Consider the following 18,996-nt stretch of genomic DNA (forward strand, 5'->3'; position numbering starts at 1 on the left):
ACTCATCGTTTATTGGCTTTCTTTTTTCTTTAAATGGTAACTTCTAAAAAAAATATGATTATGAATGAAAAAAATTGAAACGAAAAAAAAAAAAAACACGTGAAATGTATTTTTTACCTCAATTTAATACCTTTTAAAAAATAGGATTAACAAACTCTTTATTTTTAAATTTAATTGATTACTTTACATTAGAGTTTTTTAAATCATTAAAATTTATGTGTAATTAAAAATCTGGAGTTTTATTGAATTCAAAATTTTAAAATTTAGAAGTTTTTATTATAATTTAGAGGGTGTTTTTTTTATTATTATTATTGAAGTATCATATATAGGTCTAAGATTTCTTTGTGTTAGATATCTTCAACAGATGTAAACAACTCATCTAATATTTATCCACCAAAGAATATCTAATATTTATCCACCAAAGAATAAACAACCAAAATGCTCATTATTTCTCCACAAAAGAATAAACAACCAAAATGCTCATTTCTTCATAGTTTACAAAAAAAAAAAAAAAAATCCAAATCTTAAAATCATCTAATCGTTATCATTACATTTACGTCCCAAGGTAAAATATAACCCACTTAATTATTTTCAACCATTTAACAAAAAAGGTTCTTAGTTTTTGTTCATACTTTTCCTCTAATCTTCTTCCTCTCCTCTTATCTCTTTGTTTCATCCCTTATCCTAATTTTTTAGAAATACGAATTGGCGTATCGTATTAGGAATATCCTATTGTATCCGCATATGCTGTCAGAAAAACACTTAAAACATATTGGGATTGGCCTGTCCCATTAGAAGATTTTGATTCGTTTGGACTAGTACAACAATAAGATCCGTTTTATCCATATTTTAATACATCATCCAAAGGGTCCAAACTAATTCCATAACCCTGAGACCTACAAACGGAATTTCAATCTTCAAACGAACATAACCCATTTGTAGAAATTATTATCTTGAGCAAGAAGCTAATGTTCATTAAGTTATAATTGCACAACAAGATGGCTTTAACAGATAACTGTTGCAAGCGACAAACTTCCAAAGGAGCATATATTTTGGCCAAACCTCAACCAGGAACAGCTTTTATGCCACTGTCTTGATGAAACTTTTGTCAAAGAGAAGCTGGAACCTTAGGAATGAGTTGATAAGCCTTTGTTACAGTATGTGGGAATTCTCCACCTAAACAAAGAAAGGGTCGGAAATGGCAACTTCTGTCAGATCATGGCAACAATCGGCTCATGTTCTATTAATTATGGTAAATTCAAATCTAGAACCAAACGATGTAGTATAATTATGTGAATTCAATCTTTCTAAAGCAAAGAAGAAACTTTGTTTTCAATTCTACTTAAATAAAAGCCTACGTGTGATAATTTAATGATTTAGAATCAAAACATCAACTGAAAACCACGAGTAATTTTGAGTAATTCCATTTTCCATTTTCTTTTTGTGATGTTTTTATGCAGGAAAACTTGAGCGCACCCAGCTAATCTCACTTTGAACTAATCCCTATTCACTTGCATGCATGGAAATATGGTTTATAATAGGTTGGAAACAAGTATCTCACGCCATAATTCTCTTCTTCAGTGAATCATAAAGTTTTCGAATGAATAAAAAAACACTGCAGAAGGAACAATAGGGTTGTACGTGTATACGGCTGTGAGGAGAATGTTTAGAAAGTAAAAAGTATAGTCCCCTGGATCTTGTCTTTTTTTTTTTTTTTTTCCTCTTTTGAGTTCAACTACGTGTAACACATATATGCCTTAACCAGGTTAAGCATAACTCAGGCTTTCAAATATCGATATCATTGAAAATAAATGTCTTGGCTTAGGCTTTTGTTTCATATTCAATGGAAAAATATATTTGATGGTCAGAGAGAGATTTAGCATACCTGTGATGAACAAAAATTATTTTCTTAATTAGTGTTCAATAGACTGACTTGCATTTTCATTTGATACAGGTGAAATGCCTTGTTCGATACACTGGCCAAAAAGGATGTAAACAAATCTTAAGAATTCTACAGACAATCCTGCTAAAAACACTGTCAGGAAAATAACGAATGGGGGAGAGGGTTTTCAATTTTTATTCAATCCTGCTAAAAACACTATCGCACAATGGACCATATGCAATAATCAATACTTAATAGAAAAGAAAAAAAAAAACTTTCTGATCTAATCGTTGCCCTTATATTTCTTGTTGTATCATAAAATTTTTAACTTGCCTAACCTTGCTTCCAATGGTCCTCATTTTCAACTAACAGTTTTATCCTTAGAAGCAAGGATACAAATACGAGACAATGATACAACATGTATATGACACGGCAAGGACATGTTTATTAAAATAAACATTTTAAAAAGTATAAATCATTTTCATGCTATATGAAAAATCAAAGTAACTGGGTTGATGCAATTACACACTTAAAAAGTATGAGCTTGATGCTTTTCACTCTCAAAAAGAAAAAAATTGATAAAATATTAGAAAGTTATTGACATATAGTCTTTTTAGTCTACTCGACAAGTGTTCTATGCATATCTAACAAATTTGTTGCACTAACAAGTATCCAATACGTGTCCAACATGTGTCAGAGTGTCTAAGTGCCTGACACGAACATGCTAGTCACACTAAAGTGTCTATGCATCTTAGGCTTTAACTTACCACTTCCTAGAACAATAAATTTATGTAGGAATGTGTAAAACAAAGTTGCATTTAGATTAATATCTTGAGTACAACAAACTGGCTCTTTGTAGCATAACCTTACGTATTTAATGGTTTAACAGGAATGAATTATAATCTTGTCTACAAAATTCCATTTACGAAAAACCTATAAATAGGTTACCTGCAGAATATATCCATGCAGCCAATCCAGTGTTTGTGGAAATGTAGTCGCTGATATATTAACTACTATTAAACCCTGTGAACAATCATAGGAACATATTAATAAATGATATTGGTTAAACTTGATTACTGTTCAATAAGACACACATTAGACCACTAATTCCTAACAAGCATTGCATCCATCCTTCCTTGGAAAAACAATAAGGGGAGAAACAAACCTGTGATTTGAACGAGCAAAGATAGCCCTGAATGGTCTTTAAATTAGCTATAAGCTTACTTTTATCCTGACATAAAGCAAATATCAGAAAAAACAACAATAATAAAAAAAATGATATAGAGGTGACTAGTGAGGGATGGACACGAAGGAGATAAATAAACAGCATAAAGAATGAGATAGAAGAACAAAAAAAACAGCAGTCACAAAGAAAACTCCTAAAAAATTTATCCTTCTAATAGGGCAAGGGCATTTTACATGGTCTAGCCTTCGGAAGAATGCAAGCCCTATTTAGCTAGGTTTCTGGTTACTAATCATTTTTTTCAATGGAAGCATGAATCTCATCAAGCAGGAAATCTGTTTACAGAAAAGCCCTGAATAAAAGGAGTCAATAGAATTTTTTTTTTAACAAAAAAATTCAAAAGGAAAAAAAGAAAAGCACCAAATAAAGAATTTACGAAGGAGGATAACTAGAAACAGCCTTATAACGAGCTTCTTTTCTTTTTCTTCCACAGAAAAACTACGGTTATCAAAGAGAACAAAAGTGCAGACAGAAGCTTGAATAGAAACATAGACTACACCTGAGCACCATGTAAACCAAAAAGTAAAATACAAGGAACAGCTCCAATTACTAGGGACAAAAAGTAAAACAAAGGTCACTCACGGAAAGAAAATGATTTGAATCCAAAGCGAGATATTAAAGTGAATTACACCAGTGTTTTTTCGAGGTTTTCTATTGCTCTTTGGAGAGAGAAGATGGTTGCTAAAGGATTCCAGCGCTTGGGAAATTCCAGAGGGGTTGATGGCTGTAAATCTTTTCTCTTAATGAGGGAGGACGATTGAGCTGCCACCTTTGAATTATTACAGATTTCCTCTCTTTTCTCTCTCTTCATTGAATGCGAATTTTTTGTGTTTTGGAAGTGTTCACACTGTTACAGGGGATGTCAGATTTTCTACCATCTTCTCCGGCTCCGGTGGGATTGGCGGATTAAAAGATGGGAAATTCGAGCAACACTTGGATGGCTGAACAGACTTCGAATGGTCACGGACTTCCAGCTTCTCAGCGTTCACTATCCCGTTGTTTCAGTTCATAGAATCTAAGGATTTACTAGGTGCGTTGTGGGTTGGTTCGTCCGACCTCCTCCAAATATCCTCTGAAAGCTTCTAGAGCTTCAACTTGGTAAAATTTTCTTACTTGACAAATGAGTTTTCTGGCAAACTGTGGATGCAATCTTGCTGGTAGAAGGAAACCATACTTAACCTTTAACGAATCACATTGAACCTCTACATTTTTCAAAATTGACCTAATCTAACAATATCAACGGGGTTAGAAACATCATGGGCAAATGAATCCCCTGACAATTGAGTCTATTGATGATATATCAAATTCAAGAAAATATTTCCACTCTTCTCATCCCTGATTTCAGTTGTTGCTGGAATGAACCCACAAAGATTCTCTTTGACTTGAATTTTGGCTTCTGATATGTTGAGAAAGTTCAAGGTATCCATGGATATGTCTATTAACCCCTGAAATGAGCGCCAATAACTTCAAAATTTTGGTTAAACCAATAGTCTAAAGGTAGGATCTTGATCGAGATACATGCCTGTATCCTCTTGCATACAAAGGTCTGCTATGTCCTACCTTATCCCATTTTTCAAACTTCAAGTGAAAGACATCAAACTCCTGCCATTCTCAGGTTGCTTCATAAGTTCATCGAGTGGCCCTTGATCTAAATCAATCAAATCATTCTCTGCAAACAGCAGGTTGATGAGGACCTTCGAATGGAAGTACATTTGTAACATTTCTTTAATCTCAACTCAATCACTGAACTCAAAAAGCCGTGAGACAACCCATTGATTGTTGAAGTCTGTGCTGAAGAATCTTGGACTCTTGATAACCCATTGTTGTCAAGTGCTCTGTGTTTTCAGGCCTAAAGCAGAGAAATGTTTTTGTTTTAACCTTGTCCACATAGCTATACTTCTTCTCCTCTTCTTGTGATCAGTCAATATCTTCAAAGAGATGCTTTTCCGACTTGCCCTAATCTGAATGCCATGTCTCATAATCATACTTTGATTTGAAACTTTTCAACATTTTAAGGAACATTCTCCATCCCTATTTTTCCTCGCTCGAGAAAATATGTATGATGTTCCACCTGTTCTGGCCCAAAAGTTGCACCTTAAAAAACCCACCCCTTATCTATTCTAAATTTTGAGACTTCTGTTATGCCATTATCTATTCTTTCTTTCCTGTAGAAGTATTGATTTTCTGATTTTTGACAAAGCTCCTCGATAGCCTCTTGGAACCAGCAAAGTTGGGAGCTTGATAACAATGGGATTTTCTTTGCTTCCACATCTTCAACTTGAAATAACTCATTCTCATACCTTGGTTTGATTTGTTAGGTACCCATGCACAAAACTAGAAGATACCGATATATTGCAATATCAAAAAGAAATTACAATATGTAATGTCTTGGAAATTCCTGACAAGAGGCAATGGTTCTTTGGAAGCTGATGGTGCATTCTCATAAAGAAGGGGTAAACCCTGGATAATTACTATTTTTAAAACTAATGAAAAATCCCCAAAGCATGCCTTATTTTATGAGCCTCGCCTTGAAAGACAAGGCGGCAACTTGACCCTTGAGCCTAGGCATGGATACAACCCGATCTAGTTTATTCAAAAAAAACATTGTGACTAAGTACATAGTAGAGTAAGAATTAGACAAAAGAACCAAACATGCATACCTACCATTTTCTCTCAGTTTCAGCTGGCTGAATATGCCATGAATTGTACCTTCAAAGGTGCTTCTATTTCAATTTATATCCAAATATGGTTTGTCTTTTATAATGATAAATCTACAGTTTGAAATTCAAAACCAAGTGTCATGACATTCAAATCCAAATTAAGCACAAATTTCTTACTTAAAAAAAGTCTCATATTCTTTTATGTTTGAATTGCCAAAGTAAATGTAGATCAGCAGCACTGGCCATGCTACTGCCCTTGAGGTTTGAGGTTCATATCCCTATGTTACACCCCCACTTGTTGTACTAAAAAAGTAGTTTTCAAAAGAAAATTATGTTCCTAATGGAGCATTGAATAAATAGGGATACCTGGAGAGGACATTTGTCACTAAATGTTCGAGGGGAGATCCATTCCTCTAGTAGTGCCTGAACAAGACAAGAAGTAAATAAATTACAACTAAAACTTCCGATAGCCAATAAGCAAAGCTAAAACAAAAAGAAACACATGAGAGCATTAGTGTGGATTGAGTTTGGCCCAATACATTTTCCCTCTCAACTTCATGATTTTGCAGAATGTTGCTCACCACAAGCTTTTCTTCCTCTTTTTTTTTTTTTTCTTTTTTAACAAGAAATAACTTTTTTCTATCTTCAACTTTGTTGGATAACAGACATTGTACTGCTGTATACTAAACCTTTCGTTTTCTATGTTATTTAGTCATTTAATGTTAAACTTACGTCCTTTATTTATTTCAAATTATAAACATATACTTATTGTTCCTATCTAAAAGATACACATACATACATTTAAAAGAAAAAAAATGTTTTCCAAGCATGATGAAAGTTCTACGGTTTAGAAATTAGCATGTCATGTCCATGCCATATTATATATTGGAGTCCAAGCTTCATTAGTTTTTCTTTTTTGCAAATAAAAATTTGAGAAAAAGGTGAAACAAACCTTGTGATCAAATTCAGCCATTTTTAAGACTATGGGTATTATTATTGGCTCAGCACCAGACTTCTCTTTCCTGACAGAAGCAGATCTATTTGTCTCCTCTTTATTGTGAGTTTCATCTGAATAGCATCATAAATGCAAAATAGTTTTCTCAAGAATCCAAATCTAAATTGGTCATTAAACACGAACACTTGGTTAGCATTCCTCAATTCTATAATAAAGCTAGACAAAATAGTGAACTCATAAGCACAAAATTCCGAGTTTGAATTAGCATCATAAAATGCAAAATAGTTTTCTCAGGAATCCAAATATAAATTGGTTGTTAAATATGAACACTTAGGTAGCATTTCTCAATTCTATGATAAGGCTAGACAAAATAATGAACTCATAATCACAAAATTCAGAGTTCAAATTAACCTGTAATTCCAGAGCTATTTCCTGCTATACCCACAGCTTCTAGAGAGTCTAACCCTTCATTCTCTTGATTGGTGTGCATGCATTCCTTCGAATGAGAACATTTAATACAGGTGCCATTCCCTTTTTTACATTGATGAACAACTAGACAACTACGCTCCATTTGTCTTGCAATTTTATCTTCTGATGTTGCTGATAAGGGATTGTTTTCAATATCTTTTGCCGAAACTTTGGCTGGTGACTTGCTTTCATCATCCATCAAATATATACTGGGATCCAAATGTATTCCCTAAATTTTTTATAAAGATGACCAAGGTCATATCAAAACAACTATTCCCTAAAGATAATTTAGAAAAAAGAATTAAATAAAGAAACTCTGTGTTATCCAAGTGAAATCCAATTCATTATGGAAATAGCATGTCTGTATGTTCTACGTTAAAATATCTATGACTTCTAAGTCATTTGAATTAGAAGTTTTAGTTTACATTTTCTAAGGCAAGATTCACCTCAATTATTATAGGCTTTCCATCTTTCATAGCTTTCTTTAAATCACCAGCCAAACCTATACAAAAAATATAGGGTAACAGAAGGCATCAACCAACCAGATAGCAACAAACTCTACAACTGAAGGGATGACTAACCTTTACGAACAATCCTGCATTCTCTACAGAATTCAGTAATTAACTCCTCTGGAGAGCTAAAATCTCGTGCCCATACAGGAGTAGATGTCAATGGAGCGCTGAATATTTAAAGGGAAAAGAAAAGCCATCTCAATAAGAATCACAAAACTAACAAGTGTATGCATGTGCAGACCACTAATATCAAAAAATTTAAACAAAAGATGATTCCCTCTCTTTCTTTACAGTTATTTTTTAGGAAAATAACCACTTTCATAGAGAAAAAAACGAAAGAATACACGGCCATACGAAAAACCAAGCCCACAAAAAGAAGGGATGCCCTTTAAAAGAAGGGGATCCAACTATGCATAATAATGCCTAAAGAATACTAACAAAAGGATTTTGAAATCGAAGCCCACGGAGAAACATGAAAACAAATGAGGGACCAAGGCTCCCTAGGGTCCCTCTCCACGCCCCTAAACACCCTTCTATTCATCCCATCCCACAAAACCCATAACACAGCACACACTCTGGCAAGCCAAAGAAACCGGCCTTTCTCCCCAAACAGCAGATTGAAGAGGAACTCCTCGATCATACAACTGACATCTCTATAGCGAACACTTGTCATTCCGAACGAAGGAATCACAAACAACACTCGGTTTCTTTACAGCATGTAGGAAGTTGATTAGCTTCTGCGTGACTTTTGAGATTCTGCTTTTGATCAAGTGATAATCAAAAATGAATTTGCAAAATCAATGGCATTGAAAATGAATTCTGACTTTTGAGATTCTGCTTTTGATCAAGTGATAATCAAAAATGAATTTGCAAAATCAATGGCATTGAAAATGAATTCATTTCCATTCGTTGTTGATTTTAGAGGTAGGATGGGCTAACAAGAGCTAAATGCATTGGTGACAGCTTAGTAGAAGACAAAAACATAGAGAAGAAAAACTTGCAGTCCTATACTCCGTTAAACCAAACTGCTTTTAACCCTTCAGATAATAATATTTTGTTTTATAAAATGGAGGAAAAAAAAATTATGGACGTACTCTGTTGATGTGCGTAGTAATTCATAAACCATATCTGTCTGCAAATATAAAAGATTGTTAGTAGTAGGAAGTTATACAAAGAGTTAGCACATAACTAGGTCTCAAGATATAGAACAAGGGGAGATTGAAATATACATATGCAGGACCTGTAACACATTTGGGAGATTAAGTCTCTGTGCAAGTTGGGTGGCAATGGTTGACTTTCCAACACAGGCAGTTCCACATACAAGAATCACCAAGGGGACCCTTTGATGGTGAAATCTAGAAAAGATGAGATAGAACTTAGCAACATGTGGAAAAAGCAAGAACTGCCATGGTGGGTTGCACCATATTCATTGGGAACATGCTACAAGAACCCTAGTAATTTGACCTAAGAAGCCCTACCTCCATGATAAATGTGAGTTGGGTGCTTTCATGATCTCATAAGCATCAAAACTACTGATTTCCAACTTTATTTAGTTACTTTATCCATTAGAATCCAAGCTTCACACCCACATCCATAACAAATATTCATAGGAAAGAAACGTCCATAACCAATATTCTCAGTAAAAGAAATAAATCAGACTATAATTAGTAGAAGAGAAGCAAAAAAATTCTTGATGGAGTGGTTGCCATCATATGATCCGAAATCAATGAACTATGATGTTGCATTTTCATGCAACAGCAACTGAAAGTTGTTGCTAGTGAGAGCTGTGGATAAAAGTTAAGGGGAAGACAGAGAGACGATTAAACAAAAGCATACATTCTGCATATATTTATTAAGTCTCATGCGAGGTTTCCAACTACGGAAAAAGAAAGAGAAGCTCCACTCAAGGAAATATACAAACCTTGTCATCATTTTATAACGATTTATGTACTCTTCCCCATAACCACGCCGCTCCATGAGCTGCATATGTTGCCCTAAAAGAAAGTTAGCTATAGCTACATATTACGGCATACTGATAAGCATTAGTAATTCATCAGCTTCCTATTTCTTGGCAGCATTGTCAAAGTTGTACAAATTCAGTTGGTATGAAGCAAAAAATTCAATGACATCATATACCTTGAAAATATTAGCTTCCAGATCAGATTGTGAGCTACAAAAAAAAATTAGTAATCAATAATATATAAAAATACTAGTAATTGAAAAAAAGAAATTTAAAAGTAATATTCATTCTCCTTTGAACAAGAAGCGCATCGAATGAGATAGGGGGAGAAGACAGGAACATGTCTCACACATCTAAAAGGCTATTATCTACAAGCAGCTTCTTGAGTTCCAATGCAATTTTAATAGCAACATGATTTGGAATCTGAAATTAGAAGAGTTAGAATTAACATACAAATGAGGATTCAAACCAAGTTAACCAACCTGTATAGAAAAGACCAACGTTACCTTTGCTTCCCAAGCAGAGGCTAGAAAGCAAAAAGACAATAAATTTTACTCTTAACAACGAGGAAAGACTTCTTGAAAGACTCATTGAGCTTGCTTGGCAAGAGACAAAGTATAAAAAACAATACCCAAAAAAAACATCAATAAATCGAAAGAGCTGTTGATAAGCTCGGTGCCAGGAAAGCCTCTTAACTGGACGCACTTGTACCTTGGTCACTGTCAACATCCTGCTGAGCAAAAACCGCGACAATACATAATAGTGATCCGCGTTATCTCCCAACCACACCTTCACCTGCCAGAAAATAACCAGGCCACCACATGCAATAAAAAATCAATAGGAAAAAACAAGATTAATGAAGCAGAGTTCCTAGGTAAACTCCTAACAAATAAATCATGAGGAAACGTGAAATCAAACCGAATTGGGCCAATTCTTGCATTCAAATCACTCCAGTTAGCAAAGAAGCAAAGAATTGAATGGAAAAACTAAATTTACCTTGACAAAATCGTACTTGGAGGAGGTGTTACGAGAGGGTAATCTGGCAACCGGGAAAGTTGACCAATCTTTGAGATTATCATTGGATTGAGAAGAGTTACCGGCGTCGGTGATTGCTTCTTCATCAGTGCCGGTGTTGTTGATCTCGGGGTTTGGCATTGGCACGGACTTGTCCTTCACTTTCCTCATTTTCTTTTTCCTTGTATTAGCTTTATATTTCAGCGCCACGTCCTCAAAACTCGGGCTATTTATACCAATCTTCACCTCGTTGCCACGTGAAATCCAACTTTCTTCTTCTTGGTCCTAAAAGTTAAGCCCACTCAAAATCTTACTCGATCAATCGCTCCTCGTTTGCGTCAATATCTTTGACATTCATGATGTTGTTTTTGTGGGGAAGAATGGAATTCAACTAAACCAAGAATAGAGAACACTAAGACAACCGATGCTAATTAGGTAGTGAAAGTCTGACCAAATTGATGCAAGGAGTCTTTGAACCCTTGCTAACAAGAACAAGATCTTAATTTATTATAATGAACGATACAAGAGAAACTCAAGTATAAGACACTTGGAAGTTGGAATCTCCCTCTTGAATATTCTCATTCAAGCCTTCAATCACTCCACATAATAACTTTCTTCTCTCACCCGCCCTCCCTCCCTTACCAAAGTTGAGGTTGGGGATAGAGATCTCTGCCACTATGTTCAAACACAAACACAAGATATAGTTGATCGCTATATTCAAACACAAACACAAGGTATGTTAGTAAATGAAATAAGTTGTGAATGTTCATGCATGTGATTTGATATAATGTTTTGATGATAATTGTTATGTGAACGTAGTTAATTAAGCTTGTCCTTTTATGTGAATGAAAATTGTCGTTGTTTTGTTAGCAAGCATGTAAATATGATGTGATTTTACGTGGGACATTATGTATATGTTACATAAAATCTCTAACATAAAAAACTATGACACGACGCATTCAAGTGAAAAATGTACTTGACGTGGTTAGTACGAGAACATACAATACATACATTGTTCTCTTGAATGACACGTGCCATGAAAATTGCTTGAAAAGGCTCATGACAAGAAAATTCCCTAAGGTGGACTAGTAAAGAGACTTTTACACGAGAAAATTAGTAATCAATATGTAAACAACATGAGAAAAGATTGTCATTCAAAGACAATAGATTTAAGATTTAAATATCACGATAACACATGAACAATAAAATCCAATTATTTATGGGAATTAATATTTTTCAATCCATGGATAATTCTTTTCTTCTGTGGAGTAGTCGGTCTTTGTTGAGCAATTGATTTTTGGTGAAGAACAACGATAAATTACAACATAAGAAGAGAAAAAAAAGGAGGAGGAGAAGAAGAAGAAACCCAGAGGTGAAGTGCCGAAGAAGATGGAATCGTTAATCAATTCGCATGTGAAGTACAAATGTAAAAGGTGTAGGTTGGGAAATGTTAAAAATTATCAATATGTTCAACGTGACCTTTTTTTTCTTTTTTTCTTTTTTCTATATTTTGTGATTTCTTCTACTATATGCATAATAAGTTCGCTTTTAAAAAAAATAAAATATAGTTCAAAATAAATATGAATAGTATTGACTTAACTGTATTGTGATATTTTATTATATCTTATTTTGTATTATTTATAAATAGAACAAAACATTTTAAAAATAGTAAAATATTAAATTATGTAAGAAGGCATTTTTTTCTCATTTATATTAACCCATCCAAATTAAGCTCAAATTCCAATCTAACATTAAAACAATAAAGTCAATCAAAGAATGATGAGAGAGAGAAATCATGTTTGCATTTTTCCCTTGTCTTCCTCAACGTGCTCTCAACTTCCCACTTTCACTCACTACATATATACATTTCTCATAAAACAACCCACAAATATTCCCAACCCACAAATGGAGAACACACGAATACGCCGACCAAAAACCCCCGCCCTTCCTCCCCCGCCGTCTCCCGGCAGCAAAAGCCGCTCCTCCCCTGCCATAACCCTACCCGATAACAACTCATGTGCCGCAAACACAAGCCAACGCTCAACCATTCACCGATCAAAATCAGTGACAAAGTCAAGAAATAAGAACGACAAGGATGAAGAGAATTTAAACCCCTTGAATTGTAAAACCAAGGCAGGTTTTACCAAGTTCTTGAAGTCCTCCCCGGCGACTTCCCCGTCTGCATGGGCACTGTCACCTGGCCGGTCCTTGGGCTCTCCCCTTGTTTTGTCTCCGCTGACGGCGGTTGAGCACGCGGCGACAGATGGACGGAGAGGAAAACTAGGCAGTCAACGAGGTGGTGCAGTGAGCGGAGTTTTGAGGTTTTTTAAACCAAAGAAAGCGGCAGCGATGATGGAAGCAGAAGAGCTTCATCGGTTTAGGATTTTGCAGAATAGGTTGTTGCAATGGAAGTATGCTAACGTTAGAGCAGAGACTTCCATGGCTAACGTTAAAACACTTGTTCAGGTATTTACTTCTTCGTTTGATTTTCCTTTTATTTTGAGAAATTGTTTTCTTTTTTTTTTGTATAGTACATAATCTAGCTTTAAGAAACTAAGTTTGTGTAACACAATTAATTGGTTTTGATTAAAAAAAAAAGAGAGGAGATTTTCCAAAAGTATAGTCCGTTAATATTTTTACCTGTTTCATAATTTATAATAATTTTTTAAAAAAATAAAGCCTATTTTCTCCTAGTTTCAATCATTTTCATCCTCTTTTAGTAAAGGAGCAAAATTATTAGCCAATTTTAAGAAAAAACAAATTTGTAAAAAAGTTATAAAGTGAGTAAAGTATTTATAACAAAATCAATGGGTTCTTGTTTTTTTTGGTTTTGGAAGTTTTTTAAAAACTTTTTTTTTGGATAAGTTTTCAAAAGTTGGGTTCTTTATTTTAAAACATGGCAGAGAGTATATAATAAAACAAACAAAAAAAATGATTATAAGCTTTATTTTCAAAAACTAAAAAATAAAGCGTTAACTGAATGAAGAAATTTTTCATCGAGTATTTTTTTTAATACAACAACTTCAAACTTGTAGGATGAAAAACAATGTTAGTTATATTAAGTTAATTAAACTTTGACTTCATCAATGCATAGTAAGAAATAATGTCTATTTGCTAGACTTCATATCCCTAACTACGGTCTATGAGTGAAGTGAAAGGTCATAGAGAAGTGTATGTATAAATGATTGATTGTCTGTAGACTTGTTTAGCTAGCTAATTACTATATATGTGTTTGTTATTTAGAATAATGAATATTATACAATACAATACATATAAAAATCATATTATTTAACTTCATTAACTCAGGTGATTTCTTTTACACATTCATTAACATATATATATAAAATGGTTGATAAAACGGAATAAATGTCTATAGTATAGAACGATCTTTCATTGACGATATTCAACGTGTGGGGCGGGGTTTGTTTCGGTGACAGGACAGAATATTCAGTGTGTGGCTTCATAATTTGAGAATGAGAAATCGGATATTAGAAAAACGAATTGAAGTTGAAAAGTTGAGAAAGGAGATCAAGTTATACAGAATAATCTTCCCTCAAGTTAGTCTCCTGAAGCAATGGGCCAAGTTAGACAAAAGAAACCAAGAATCAGTTGGCAGTTTAGCCTCTATTCTTTCAACATTCTCACTCAAACTCCCTCTACTCCATGGAGCCAAGGTAATTAGTCAACTTGCTAAAGAATTACTCCACTTCTATTTAATCTTTTTAAATTCTTCATTTTTAAATATATATATATATATATATATATATATATATATATAAATCTTATTTTAGCCCTTTGTTGCTACATACAAATATCTGTCAAATCATTATTTTGTCCAATTAATAAGTAAAGTCATTATTTAGTGATTAACGATCTTAAAAGCAGAAGGGCATTGATATTGCGAGTATTGAATGAATTGAATTGAATTAAATACACAGATTGACACAAAGGCTTTTCAACAAGCATTAAGCATGGCCATGGAGGTGATGGTCAAACTAGAGGCAATGATCACCAAACGCGCATCCCAGGTTATTCATCTCTCTTCTTTAGCTGTAATTTAGCACTTCAACCATGTCATAAGCTTTCAATCATTTATTCATTTTTTTTCTGTAAAAAGGATAACTGTAATTGCATGCAAAATTACACTTTAAAGTCTTCAATAATAAAAAATTACATTAGTTTAGTGTTATAGAAGATGGATTCCTAAATGAATAATTGAATTACCCTCGAACTCATACAATCATTGTGTTTTCTACACTATTATATTAGTATCTAAATATCTATATTTCTTTTTATGGAGAACCACATAGGTGCAAGGTAGAAATTGACATGCCTTTAAATGTTCGTAATTGATAATAGAATTAGGGTTTAGAGTGATCATACCTTCGTCACTTCCGATTACTTGTAATCTTCTTATATATAAATTTGAAGCGGACCACCATTAGTGTTGATCACTCGCTATTCTTTAGACTTAAAATCGGGTTGTGGGACTCGATATGTGAATGATTTGAGAGAGAAAGATGGAAATTGAAAAGGAATTAACTTATGGTGGAGAGTCGGGAGAGAAAATCCTTTGGTGAAGAAAATTTTAAGAAAAAACATTCAAGAGTCAAAAGTCTTTTTTGACAATGTGGATAAGCCTTCTTTGAATAAACATTTTACGTGCAACTTTTTTTTCATGTTCAAATTCACGAAAATCCAACACCTCACCAATCTATTAATCTATTAACCATGAGTGGACTTTAGTAGATCAAGTATTCACATCTCATGCATCCATATAGCCCACTAAAGTTAGTGAGATTATCCAACAAAATGTATGATTTTTCTACTAACTTTAATCAAATGACAAATTGGTCTTTTGTACCATTGTAGTCATAATCAAAAGTTAACATTTTGACTTTTTACCACATTTTGTCATTTTTGACTAATTTCGACCACCCGAGCATAAATCTGCATTCATTTTTTTGAAATTCAAATAACATTTGAATATATAGTTTGTCAAAGTTTGACTTCTCAAAGTCAAAAGTCAACTCTTTGACTTTTTATAACTCTAACAATTTTCACGATTTCCAAGCTTCCGAGCATGAATATGGTTTCATATTCTTAATATTCAAATCACATTTAAACATAAAACTCTATTGTTTAAATGATAACCAATAGCTGTCGATTCTTCTCTTCTTTCTTAATTCAAATTGTTTGAACTAATCCAACATATTAATATTGTTCTGTTCATATAAGCTAGTAGAGGAACCTAATAAACATTTAGATCATGGGTTGAACAATCCAAGATTAACTGGCTAAATTATTTTAGATCGAGCTAATCAACATTCGTTAACTAACAAGTCATTCCACTAAAAGTTTAGTAGTTCACTAACATCGCTATAGATATATTTGTGTCCACATATGATATAATCATGATTAGTAGGTTAATCCTTCACAGGTTGCTCATAATCTCGACTAGGTTAAGATATTGTTTTACCCCGATATTACACTTTGTTTATTAAGTCTCACTGATCCACTATTGATCAATTGGTTTAAGATTTAACCTATAAATTGAATCTCTCTTGGACTTAATGAGAGGGTGAGGCCGCTTGTTCAAGACCTGTATTTAGTCCGTAAGGGAACAACCTATCTACTGACTCTAAAATGGTCAAGAGCGAATTTCGTCTTACATTCTATGTCCCCAGCTATATACCTTTTGTCTTACCCCTGAAATTTCAGGCTTATAATTGGGCCAAACGCTAATGAGTTGCCCTCACCTATGCAGATCTGAGGATAATCTCGTGTGAACATGAATTCATAGTTAGTTTATGATTAAAAAATTAAGTTGCCTAGATCGATCAATAAAAAATGAATATTAAGGTTTAAATCATAAACAATGTTACAACGTAAAAGTGACTATTTCATGATTTCAGTATAATTATGTACAACTCCTTACTTAGGATGCCTCCACTTCTATATCACTACAAGAAATGGGGGCTCTCCAGACGCATAAAATCGTCGAGAGATATATGAAAAGCGTCAGAAACGACGCATAAATATATGTCGAGACAAGTTGAAAAAAATGTGTCCGGAGAGGAACTCCCGACGCATAACATGTGTGCATCGGGAGTTCCTAAACAATTTCCGACGTTGTATGAACGTCGAATATGCTATCAATATAGTGTCGGGAGATGCCTAGGAACTTTCAACACACATGTTAGGAACTCCCGATGCACCCTCTATTTTTTTTTAAAAAAAATACCTTCCATTAATTCCTAAATTCAAAATTTGAAATTCAAACTCAACTTCAAACTCAACTTCAACACTTAAATTCAACACTTTAACATCAACTTCAACGCTTCACTTTCATCATTCAACACTTCAACACTTCAACACTTCAACACTTCAAATTCAAAGTCCTAAAACCTACAACTAATTCAAAATCCTAACAACACTTCAAATTCAATTTCAATACTAAAACCTACAACTAATTCAAAATCTAAATACTAAAACTAATTTGAAATCTAAAATCTAAAATTAATTTGAAATCTAAATACTAAAACAAAACAATAACTAAACTAAACCACTTACCGATGACGACGATAACGGGGACAACAATACCCTCCTCTTCTCGATCTCCCTCTCAGTTTCCCTCTCCCTCTTTCGGTTTTCTTTCTCTTTTTTGTTTCCATTCTGTAAAGAATGAAGTTAAAAAAGAAGGAAAATTTTCGACGCACAACGAAAGCGTCGGGAATAGCACCCTATTTTCGACACGATTAGTGACACGTCGGGAATCCCTAAACCTATTTCCGACGTTGCTGACACCACGTCAGAGAAAGGTGTAATGTACAATTAATGATCTGCCCTTCCTCCGACGCAACACTGTAGACGTTGAGAATAGGTACCCATTTTCCGATGTACCTGACACCACGTCGGAGGAAGACCAATTAATTGTTTGCCTCTTCCGACGCTACACTTTCCACGTCGGGAATAAGGGTTCATTTTCCGACGTACCTGGCACCACGTTGGAGGAACCCTAAACCATTCCAACCAATTTTGATGCTAATGTGTTTGCGTCGGGGGGAATGTCTTCCCTCGACGTGCACTAAGATGTGTCGGAAAACACCGGCTTCTACCGACGTCATGTTTTCCGACGATTTTTTTTGCGTCGGGAAACTCCCGATTTCTTGCAGTGTATCTCTACATGAATGATTGAAGATCACATCCCTTGTACTAACTACAAAGCAGACCGCATCCATAGTGTCCCTATAATAAAATGCCCAACCTCGTTGTTATAACGTTGTTTACCGTTATAATTAATAATGTCTCTAAATTTTAATGTGACTATTTAATGGTTTCAATCTTAAGCAAACTCTTTACCTATAATGCCCCCATTTCTATATCTCTACCTAAACGATTCAAGATCATATTGTTTGTACAAACTACAAAACGAGTCATGTCCACCGTGTCTCTACAATAAATAAAATGTCTAGCTTTATTCATGTACTATAGACCGTTAAAGCTATATACTCGAATTTGAACTATATTTATGTCTCTATATGATATTCAAGTCTACACAAGATAGTATCGAGATTTTAGTTTATTGAATTCAATATTATAATATTTGTTTCCATTAAAAAGTTTTTAATAATCACTATATTGAATATAATAGAGTTTTAAATTACAAATTATGAGTTGTAGGAGACAAATTCCAATATTTTTAAAATCCGTATAAGTTTGAGATAAAAAAAAACAACACCTGTACAAGTCTGAGGAATTAATTAAATTTAATAAAGAGTGTGAAATGGATTAATGATAATGAACTCAATTTATTTTTGTTTTATGATTCTGTAAAAAAATGATAGCAACTGGAGAAAACGTTGTACGTGCTAACGGAGCGGCTAAGCATATTTAAAGAACAGGAAGAATGCTTGGAAAAGCTGGAGGAGGCTGTATGTTCGGTCATCACTTTACTGGTATTTTATTCTATTTTTTTGGTTAAATCCATTTGACTCCCCCTTTTCTCCCACCCAATATCTTTACATTGCCATCTTCTATTTTCATACAGGCGAAGGAGAATAGTATTAGAATACAAGTCATACAAGCAACAAATTCTACCACGAAGGATCATCCTTTTCCTACTTGTTAACATTTCATTTGTATTTACTTTCTAATCTAATTGTACATGAAAGGGCAATTTGGGCCTTTTTTTTATATATATTTATAATTATATATAGTGACAGCCTCTTCATTTTTATTAATTTAAATGGGAGCAACTCCAACTTACAACTGTTATGATCTATATGTGATAGAGGAATAA

At 33.9% G+C, this 18,996-nt stretch overlaps 2 protein-coding genes across 6 annotated transcripts; one reads left to right on the forward strand and one right to left on the reverse strand.

The window, feature by feature from the left end:
* Nucleotides 1-762: 762 nt before the first annotated feature.
* Nucleotides 763-11,250, reverse strand: LOC101206882. Of its 5 annotated transcripts, none has more exons than XM_031882560.1 (16): nt 10,677-11,234; nt 10,377-10,475; nt 10,030-10,103; nt 9,857-9,890; nt 9,642-9,700; nt 8,961-9,075; nt 8,815-8,852; nt 7,790-7,887; nt 7,655-7,710; nt 7,152-7,437; nt 6,738-6,853; nt 6,152-6,208; nt 3,048-3,113; nt 2,831-2,905; nt 1,886-1,976; nt 763-1,176 (listed from the first exon to the last, which is right to left on the reverse strand). In XM_031882560.1, exons 1-15 carry the CDS (start codon nt 10,863-10,865, stop codon nt 1,914-1,916), a joined length of 1,425 nt encoding a protein of 474 aa, XP_031738420.1. In that variant the 5' UTR covers nt 10,866-11,234; the 3' UTR covers nt 763-1,176; nt 1,886-1,913. The 5 variants fall into 5 exon arrangements, 4 of the variants coding, with proteins under 4 accessions (XP_031738420.1, XP_004148347.1, XP_031738421.1 ...); XM_004148299.3 differs by having other exon boundaries at nt 10,392-10,475; nt 10,677-11,229; XM_031882561.1 differs by lacking the exon at nt 1,886-1,976 and having other exon boundaries at nt 10,677-11,243.
* A 1,349-nt stretch (nt 11,251-12,599) lies between these two features.
* Nucleotides 12,600-18,911, forward strand: LOC105435146 (QWRF motif-containing protein 7). The gene is made up of 5 exons (XM_031882654.1): nt 12,600-13,160; nt 14,132-14,368; nt 14,633-14,722; nt 18,542-18,652; nt 18,745-18,911. Exons 1-5 carry the CDS (start codon nt 12,600-12,602, stop codon nt 18,823-18,825), a joined length of 1,080 nt encoding a protein of 359 aa, XP_031738514.1. The 3' UTR covers nt 18,826-18,911.
* The last annotated feature ends 85 nt before the right edge of the window (nt 18,912-18,996 follow it).

This window comes from Cucumis sativus, chromosome 3 (assembly GCF_000004075.3).
Source record: "Cucumis sativus cultivar 9930 chromosome 3, Cucumber_9930_V3, whole genome shotgun sequence".
Taxonomy (NCBI): Eukaryota; Viridiplantae; Streptophyta; class Magnoliopsida; order Cucurbitales; family Cucurbitaceae; genus Cucumis; species Cucumis sativus.